The 10,473-nt window shown below is 43.4% G+C and overlaps 1 protein-coding gene across 3 annotated transcripts in view; it reads right to left on the reverse strand.

The window, feature by feature from the left end:
- The window catches only part of RIPOR2 (RHO family interacting cell polarization regulator 2), a 193,168-nt gene extending 183,330 nt beyond the window's left edge, over positions 1-9,838 (reverse strand). For 2 of the 3 annotated variants that reach the window (XM_073678862.1, XM_073678861.1), the window contains exon 1: positions 9,463-9,838. In XM_073678862.1, the coding sequence (XP_073534963.1) occupies positions 9,463-9,634 (172 nt within the window). In that variant the 5' untranslated portion in view covers positions 9,635-9,838. Of the gene's footprint in view, positions 1-6,831; positions 6,925-9,462 lie in introns of all 3 variants that reach the window. The other variant, XM_073678865.1, reaches the window with a different exon arrangement.
- Between the last annotated feature and the right edge of the window lie 635 nt (positions 9,839-10,473).

A 10,473-nucleotide genomic window follows, 5' to 3' on the forward strand; every position in this document is an offset into this window, starting at 1 on the left:
AAAAAAAAAGAAGAATAAGAATGGTAGAAAAAAAATAAAGATTATACTCACCTTCCGATGTCCTCCCGGTGTTTTCTCTGCTGCGTCCGGTCTCTTGGGCGGCTCGCGGTGGTGTGAAGGACCTGCGGTGACGTCATTGAGTCATGTGTCAGGTCACATGACTCAATGACGTCATGGCAGGTCCTTCACAACAACGCGACCCATACAGCTGACCAGACGGAGCAGAGAAAACACCGGGAGGACATCGGAAGGCAAGTAAAATCTTTATTTTAAATTCTTTTTTTTTTTTTACAGTTTCTATGGTACCCAGGTTTGGAGGAGAGTCTCCTCTCCTCCAGACCTGGGTACCACCCGCACATTGGACCGTGTGATATCCGCTTGTGCAGATGCAGTGATGCGGATGTCACGCGGTCCAATGCAAGTCAATGGTAGCGATTACGCTGCGTGTCCGCAAAATTAATGGACATGCTGCGTATTTTTCCGCAATGATAATCCGCAGCGGAAATTTCCACAACATGTGCGCAGCACATGCGGATCATCATTGGGGACCATGGGGCACGCATTGCCAAGCGTTTTTTTAAGCGTTTTCGCTGCGGAAATTCCACAGGAAAAACGCATAGTGGGCACGCAGCCTTAGATTAGCTTAATGTTAAAGGGTTATTCCCATCTCCAAGATCCTATCCCAATATGTAGTAGGTGTAATAATAATAATATTAGCAAATGTTAGAAATTTAGTATAGTTCTTCAGATTTGTATGTTACTTTCCCTATGAATTCTACTGTCACTCCGTGAGCTCAGCACAGGTTCAGGGACCTGTTCACTAAAGAGTCATTCTCCTCATGCCATGTAAATAAAAAAAATCATTCTATTTTATTCTTAAATTTTTATACTTTTTGGAGAAGCGGCAGCAGAATACAGCGCAAGAGAGGGAAAATTATGAGATTCCTTCAGCACCTGGCGCTTGGGAACATCGCGAACTGTACTGCTGATTCGCAGGCTCCGGTACGTGTGATTCTGATGGGGCATACGGTTGCCACACAGGTTCATACAGATATCTTCGGTACTGGTTTTTCCAGTACCAGAAATATCTGGAGGTGTGAAAGAGGCCTTAAACTGGACACACAATTCAATAGTGGCTGCAGAGCTGAGTACATATTTTTTTCCTATTTTGCCTTTCCTTTACAGAGATACAAGGTGCAAAATACTTTGATTGCCAATATCCCAGCAACGGAAAGGTGAAATTAAAAAAAAAAAAAAAAAAAAAAAAAAAGGAAGGGGGGGGGGGGGGGGGGGGAGTATTATTCCACTCTGCAGCCGCTATTACATCCTGTGTTCAGTTCAACATGAAAAGTTTGATGAAAAGTCCTCTTTAAGCAAACTTTGTTAATAGCATTCATTAATTTCATATCAGTTCTATGTTTTAGAGTCTCTGAAACTCCTGCACATAAGTGGCTAATTTTTGCTTCTGACATAATTCAGACAGTACACTGGTCTGTAGTGTGCAGAGAGCCCTCACAGCCAGAGTCAGAGTGTGGAGAGGGAGAAATGCATCCAGGTCTTCAGGGAGGGTGGGCAGATCACACACACACACACACAGTACTGCATCAGAGCATATACCAGAAAAGCGCAAACTGGCAGCCTGTAGAGAGGATGGGTGAATCACAGATTGAGATCTAATGTTGTTTCTTCATCTAATTGGGCGAGGACCATAGATCAATGGTGTGAAGAATTTATATATTTTTGTAGGCTTTCCAGAAAAGCCTGCAAAAGAGCTGCTGTGCTAAAAGCTGTTATCATAATAAGCTTATTTATTGCATTGTCTTTTGTATACTTTCCAAGGTTTAAACAGCAGCTGCGGTTAGTGACAGCATTTACACTGCAGGAGGCCCACATAGGAAATGTCCAGTATTTGGGACAGTCCTGCTGTGACCAGTGTGTAGACCTGCATCATCGATTAAATGTTTTATCTTCAAGACCGTTTCCAAATAGATTTAAAATCGACAGATTCAGATCAGCAAAAACAGGTCTAAAACCACTTCTTGACTAAACATTATAGAAGAGATAAAAGAAACACCCTTGTCTCACATGAGTGAATAACAAAACCACAGTGGTTGCAAAGAACACTGCTTAGCGTGTACCACACCTCAATTAGTAGTTGGGATATAACCTTTCCTACACACATTACAACAGAAGACTACATATATAGTAAGCTTAAGGGCACATTATTAATTCATACTGGGATACAGCGGACAGTCCCAGATTTGGGTCTACGCCCTGCAGTCTTAGTGTCTCTCACTATCACCGCCCCTCTGACATCTCCTACTGCCAGGATAGAAAGAAATAGTAAATGGGTGTTGTTGGGGTGTGGCCAAAATTTGCTGCAGCGCACTACACATGATTTGTCCCTCTTTGGCTGTGTGCCCACGTAGCATTTTTCAAGCGTATATGCTGCGGAATTTCCGCAGCGTAAACGCTTGAAAAACGCATGTATATCCGCACCCCATGGTCCCCAATGGGATTCCGCAAGTTCTATGCACATGCTGCGGATTTTTCCGCAGCGTTTATGCCGCGTTCAAAAATCCGCAGCATGTCATTTAATTTTGCGTTTCCGCAAGCGGAATTGCCTTTGTCCAATGCATAAAAAACGCAAGGCAATTCCGCATGTGGAAAACGCGTGATAAACGCGCGAAAAATGCGCGATAAACGCGTGCGGAATTCCGCATGCGTTTTTCCGGGAGAGGACTTGCATTTATGCAGCAGAAATTTTCTGCTTCATAAATGCAACGTGGGCACATAGCCTTTATCTTCTTCAAAACTAAGGAAGCATAGTGCAAAGAGTAAGATGTCGCTCTTTCACTGAGGGGGGCTGTGGAGTGTTGTGGGATCCCATTCTGTGTGTGGGGATCCTACAACACAGAAGTTCGGCCCTGACTTTTGCTAAAGATCCAGGCCCTTTTGAGGCGCATATTAGTGTTACTTCTGGCTACTTTTGTTAACTGGTGATTTTTCTATTACTTATTTGTGACTACCGACTATTATTGAATAAAAAAAGGCAGCCCAGATTGGTTATAGCTTGTATCCACTAGCATTGGGGAGGGAAAAAAAATAAAAAAAATAATGCAGAGTTATTTAGGCTGTGCCCACGATGCGGAAATGCTCCGGATTTTTCCTGAGCGTTTCTGCATCTCCCTGGCAGAAAACGCATGTGGATTGGACATGCGTTTTTCCTGCCAGGGACAAGTGGATGTGAAGCGTTCTTCACATGCATTTCCGCATGCGGGTTGACAAGCGCTTTCTAGGCGATTTTAGCATCAGGCTATGTGCCCACGTTGCAGAAATGAAGCAGAAAATTTCTGCAAGTCCTCTCCTGGAAAAACGCATGCGGAATTCCGCACGCGTTTATCGCGCGTTTTTCTCGCGTTTTCCACATGCGGAATTGCCTTGCGTTTTTTATGCATTGGACAAAGGCAATTCCGCTTGCAGAAACGCAAAATTAATTGACATGCTGCGGATTTTTGAACGCAGCATAAACGCTGCGGAAAAATCCGCAGCATGTGCATAGAACTTGCGGAATCCCATTGGGGACCATGGGGTGCGGTTTAGCAAGCGTTTCACAAGCGTTTCTGCTGCGGAAATTCCGCATCAAAAACGCTTGTAATCCGCAACGTGGGCACGCAGCCTCACTTGGAAAGTGCTTGTCAACTTGGTCACACTATATAAATCCATGCAAACGGCATGGATTTATATAGTGTGACCACAAAATGTTAAAAGATAAAAAATAAATATCACACTTACCTTCTGATGGCCTCCGGAGTCTTTATCCGATGCGTCTCGGCTTGCCGGCAGCTCGCGGTACACTGAAGGACCTGCAGACGTCAGCGGTTGCGTGACCCATCACATGACTAAATGACATCAGCGCAGGTCCTTTAGTCTACCGTGAGCTGCCGGCAAGCACATCGGGGTTTTTTTTTTTTTTTACAGGTGCTATGGTACCGGGGTCCGAAGGAGAGTCTCCTCTTCTCCAAACCCGGGTACCATCCGCACATTGAAACACATGGAATGCGCATCTGCAGATCCAGTGATGCGGATGCCATGCAGTCCAATGCAAGTCAATGGCGGCGAAAACGCAGTGCTTCTGCAAAATAATTGCTAGTGCAGCGTTTTTTTTCCGCAATGATAATCCGCAGCATGTGCACAGCACATGCGGATTGTCATTGGGGAACATGGCAGACAATCTACCAAGCGTTTTTTTTTTTTTTTTTTAAGCGTTTCTGCAGCGCAATTGGTAAAAAAAAAAAAAAAAAAACGCATCGTGGGCACACAGCCTAAATGAACAAAAGAGAAATCCAAAGCAAAATTTGGTGTGACCACTCTTTGCCTTTAAAACCATATCAATTCTTCTAGACATACTTTTTGAAGGAATTTGGCAGTGAGGTTTCCCCAAACATCGACAACCACAAATCTTCTTTGGATGTAGGGTTGTGAAAATTCTTCAGTCTCTTCATGTAACCCAAGGGTGGGGAACTTTTTTTTTCTGCCAAAGGATATTTTGAAATTTCTACCATCATTCCGGGATAGACATCACTGGGGAGCCTATACAGTACAGACCAAAAGTTTGGACACACCTTCTTATTTAAAGAAATTTCTGTATTTTCATGACTATGAAGATTGTACATTCACACTAAAGGCATCAAAACTATGAATTAACACATGTGGAATTATATACTTAACAAAAAAAGTGTGAAATAACTGAAAATATGTCTTATATTCTAGGTTCCTCAAAGTAGCCACCTTTTGCTTTGATGACTGCTTTGCACACTCTTGGCATTCTCTTGATGAGCTTCAAGAGGTAGTCACCGGATATGGTTTTCACTTCACAGGTGTGCCCTGTCAGGTTTAATAAGTGGGATTTCTTGCCTTATAAATGGGGTTGGGACCATCAGTTGTGTTGTGCAGAAGTCTGGTGGATACACAGCTGATAGTCCTACTGAATAGACTGTTAGAATTTGTATTATAGCAAGAAAAAAGCAGCTAAGTAAAGAAAAACGAGTGGCCATCATTACTTTAAGAAATGAAGGTCAGTCAGTCTGAAAAATTGGGAAAACTTTGAAAGTGTCCCCAAGTGCAGTTGCAAAAACCATCAAGCGCTACAAAGAAACTGGCTCACATGAGGACCATCCCAGGAAAGGAAGACCAAGAGTCACCTCTGCTTCTGAGGATAAGTTTATCCGAGTCACCAGCCTCAGAAATCGCAGGTTAACAGCAGCTCAGATTAGAGACCAGGTCAATGCCACACAGAGTTCTAGCAGCAGACACATCTCTTCAACAACTGTTAAGAGGAGACTTTGTGCAGCAGGCCTTCATTGTAAAATAGCTGCAAGGAAACCACTGCTAAGGACAGGCAACAAGCAGAAAAGACTTGTTTGGGCTAAAGAACACAAGGAATGGACATTAGACCAGTGGAAATTTGTGCTTTGATCGATGAGTCCAAATTTGAGATCTTTGGTTCCAACCACCGTGTCTTTGTGCGACGCAGAAAAGGTGAACGGATGGACTCTACATGCCTGGTTCCCACCGTGAAGCATGGAGGAGGAGGAGGTGTGATGGTGTGGGGGTGCTTTGCTGGTGATACTGTTGGGGATTTATTCAAAATTGAAGGCATACTGAACCAGGATGGCTACCACAGCATCTTGCAGCAGCATGCTATTCCATCCGGTTTGCATTTAGTTGGACCATCATTTAATTTTTCAGCAGAACAATGACCACAAACACAACTCCAGGTTGTGTAAGGGCTATCTGACCAAGAAGGAGAGTGATGGGGTGCTACGCCAGATGACCTGGCCTCCACAGTCACCAGACCTGAACCCAATCGAGATGGTTTGGGGTGAGCTGGACCGCAGAGTGAAGACAAAAGGGCCAACAAGTGCTAAGCATCTCTGGGAACTCCTTCAAGATTGTTGGAAGACCATTTCCGGTGACTACCTCTTGAAGCTCATCAAGAGAATGCCAATAGTGTGTAAAGCAGTCATCAAAGCAAAAGGTGGCTACTTTGAAGAACCTAGAATATAAAACATATTTTCAGTTATTTCACACTTTTTTGTTAAGTATATAATTCCACGTGTGTTAATTCATAGTTTTGATGCCTTCAGTGTGAATGTACAATTTTCATAGTCATGAAAATACAGAAAAATCTTTAAATGAGAAGGTGTGTCCAAACTTTGTCTGTACTGTACATCACTGGGGAGGGTTGCCACTGCTCTTTTCATCCGTGGGATAAAAGCACATCGCACGCCAACTCCACCCACAATGTATGTCCTCACGCTGGCACTGGCGTGAGGGCATACACTGTAATCCTTCAATGCATGCACATTCAGTGTTCAGTAGTGAATGTTGCGTGCAAGTGGGGGTTTAAAGGGCCAGCAGTAGGCAAAACGGGGCCGCCGGCCCAAGCACCCGGGAATCTGCCCGGGGTTGCAGAAAAGGTCATCACGGGACAGAGGTTCCCCACCCCTAGATGTTGATATCCTCACTTCCAAAATGCCTTGTTTTTTAGGCTGAAGAAGGTTCTTAATGACATTGGCTCTAAATTTATTCTGGAGTAGAAAAACTACTCTATACATACAGCCAATCAGATGCTTCATAATGCATAGTATTGCATGATTGTCTGTCTGTTTTTCTCAGCAATGAGAACACCATTAAAGGCGTTGTCCACTACTTTTACATTGATGCCCTATCCCTAGGATAGGGCATCAATGCATGATCGGCCGGGGTCCCGCACGCGGCACCCTCGCCGATCAGCTGATATCGGTGCCAGCGGCCGTAAGTGCTCACCTTCGGGGCTCCGCCGTCAAGTGGTAGTGGCCGCCGCGGTGTACTGCAGATCCGCCTCACATCAATGTAAAAGTAGTGGACAACTTCTTTAAACTAAAAAAGGTAAAGGAAAAAGAAGGAGAGAAGGTGTGCAATTCAAGATATTTTAATCAAGTGATAATATATAATTTTCACAGACAGATTGTAAAACATGAAACCACAAAAGGACAGATAGTAAATACACATCACATAAGGCATAATGGTACACATACAAAGTGTTGTATAAAGGTACCCTGCCTAAGAGGCTGTGGCTTGGGGCTCATCATATTCCCCCCTGATGAAGCTATAACTCATGTGTATTTACGATCTGTCCTTTTGTGGTTTCATGTTTTACAATCTTTGTGGTTTGTAGACAAATATGGTCATTTGTGATCATTTCAATATATAAATGATATGGATTGACATTATATTACTGTGTTTACTACCACAACCTGTGGACTAATGATTGTATGTAACATGCATTGACCTCTTTTTGTATCCACCTCTGGTTCCAGAAATAAGCTGTGAAAATTATATATTAACCACTTGATTAAAATATCTTGAATTGTACACCTTCTCTCCTTTTTCCTTATCCACTTTCAGAGTTTATGTGCCTGGTGATTACCTGTCCCCTAGACACGTTTTATGGATTGTATGGAAATTTTATATCCAACTTCTTTAAACTTAACCAAATTCCCAACTCCATTTGCTCAAATGCAGCCCCAACTTGCAAGGAAGCTCCACTGTTGCCTGCAGTCATTATTGTAGCTCTCTTCAGGCTTTTGTTGCCAAATAATTCAACTTGTCAGTCCAGAGCACAAACTGCCAATTTTCTGGACCTATTTTCTATGTTTTTGTGCATAGTTGAGTCACTTGGCCTTGTTTCCATGTCGAAGGTATCGTTTTTAGTCACAATTCTTCCATGAAGACAACTTCTGGCCAGACAGAAGATGGATGTAGCGGGGTCCCACTGGTTGCTGCCAGTGATGGACATCTTCCAATTTCAAATTCAAGTAAGCATGATGTGTCCTTCATCTGCTGCACTGAGTTTTTTTGGCTGACCTGTTTATGGTCCTCAGTTGATGGTGTCCTCAATGCTGAGAAGTATTAGGCCGATACTTATCCAACATGCAATACCACAAGGGAGTGTGACTACAATTTATTCTGCTGCAGGACAATGAACCCAAACTTACAGTCAATATCATTAAGTATCATCTTTGACAAGTAGAACAAGGAGTCCAGGAAGTGAGACACGGCATCACAGAGTTTGGCTGGGATTACATGAGGAGACAGAAGGATTTACACAAACATATCTATAGAAGATTGGTGGCTAGTTTTCCTAGATGTTTGGAACAACCTCCCTGCCAAGTTCCTTCAAAAACTCTGCAGGTGTACCTAAAACAACTGAAGTTTTGATGTTATTTTGCAAGCAAAGGGTGGTCACACCAGATATTGGTTTAGTTTAGATTTTACTTTTGTTCATTCACTCTGCATATTAATTGAAAAAAAAATAAACTTAATACATTTTTTTAAGCATTCTTAGTTTGTAGCATATTTTCCACACCTGCCTAAAACTTTTGCACAGTACGGATATATGTGTAAGGCCACGGCCCCACCATCAGTATTTTTTCTCAGGAGTGTGAGCTAAAACCAGGAGTGGGTGATAAATGCAGAATTGGCGACTTGTTTCTATTATACCTTTTCTCTGATTGTTCCTCACCTGGTTTTGGCTCCCACTCCTGAGAAAAAATACTGACCGAATACTGACCAAATACTGACAGTGGGGCCGTGGCCCATTACACACACTATCCTCTGCATAGTAGCCTAACCTTTACATCATTGTAGATCACAGTAGGATACAACTGGTAATGCTTGTAATGTTGTTCTATGGGGGTGGCATAAAAAAAAAAAAAAGCAAAGAACAACATGCTCCTTCACTACATTTTTGGAAATTGGTGGAAAACAATCGAACCACACACACACACACACACACACACACACACACACCTTTTTCATAGTCGCCCCCCCCCCCACACAATTTTCAAACTATATATATATATATATATATATATATATATATATATATATATATATATATATATATATATATATATATATATATATATATATATATATATATATATATATATATATATATATATATATATATAAATAAAAATGACATCAAAAATACGCTGATGACCCAAAACCAACACTGCAGACTTATAAACCTCCAGGAAAGAGGAACAAGACCAGAAGTGTCTTCAGCTTGAAAAATGGACAGTCTAAGATTGGCAGAAAAGACAGTGTGAACATAGCCAGAGAGGGAAAAGCTTCCCAGCTGACAATCACAACCCCGGGAATACTGAGGGGAATCATGGCCTCTATATAGACCATTCCTATTAGCACAGGTCACCATCTATGGTGGTCACTTATTCCATCCCCCTGACAGGACTCCTCTCCTGCTCGGACGGACCACCATTGCTGGCAGACAGTGCCCTCCATCTCAGCAGTTACCTCAGAGAGAGCAGCTGTCCCACATGAGCGGCCATGCAGCAGCCCTCACACCGGACATTGCTGTGTTATCAGCAGGACGATGTACAGAGTCACTACCTTCAGCCAGAACGTCTTCAGTCTCCTCCATGTCTCCCAGGTGGTTCATCTCCTCCTCTGTGGACATCTTTCCCCGAGTCTGGTGTAGCTGCCTCCTCACAGCACAGCGCTCCCTGACTGACTGACTGAGGAGCCCGGGAGCTCTGCCTGCCTCCCGACTACACAGCCACATGCGGTGTTAGGGCAGCCGCCATACCCTGTGCTAGCACTGGTGACATGGGGTAACACTCCGGGATGGCCACAGCTTTATGCTCGCAGGAAGTTGTACGTTGGCATAGAAACAGATGGTGAGGAGCGGTGCCAGTGCTGTGGAGGATGCTCTGGTGTATGAGATAAGTGATGTGGGTCTATGTGCAGCGTGCAGACACACCCAGGAAGTGAGCAGAGGAGGAAGACATTTATTAATATGGTGATTCATCAGAACTGATGATGATTAGACCACAGCCCCACTATCAGTATTTAGTCAGTATTCGGTCAGTATTTTTTCTGAGGAGTGGGAGCCAAAACCAGGAGGGGGTGATAAATGCAGAATTGGTGACTTGTTTCTATTCTACCTTCTCTCTGATTGTTACTCACCTGGTTTTGGCTCCCACTCCTGAGAAAAAATACTGACCGAATACTGATAGTGGGTCCGTGGCCTTAGAGAATGGACAGGACTACTACATACCAACCAATCAGGTCGCAGCTTTTATTCTCCAGAGGACATGACAGAAATGAGAGCTGGGATCTGATTGGTTGCTATGGGAGACTCCATCAGCTTTTATTTTCACTGTTTTTGATAACTATGTGGAAAGACTGGCACATTGCCAGAAGAAGGGGCACATTACCAAAAGAAGGGGCACATTGCCAGAAGAAGGGGCACATTACCAGAAGAAGGGGCACATTGCCAGGAGAAGGGGCACATTACCAGAAGAAGGAGCACATTACCACGAGAAGGGTTGCATTGCCAGAAGAAGGGGCACATTACCAGGAGAAGGGGCGCATTTCACAGAGAAGGGGCACATTAATATG

The sequence above is a fragment of the Phyllobates terribilis genome, unplaced genomic scaffold (genome assembly GCF_046119375.1).
Source record: "Phyllobates terribilis strain yellow unplaced genomic scaffold, ASM4611937v1 Scaffold_4__5_contigs__length_816908805, whole genome shotgun sequence".
Taxonomy (NCBI): Eukaryota; Metazoa; Chordata; class Amphibia; order Anura; family Dendrobatidae; genus Phyllobates; species Phyllobates terribilis.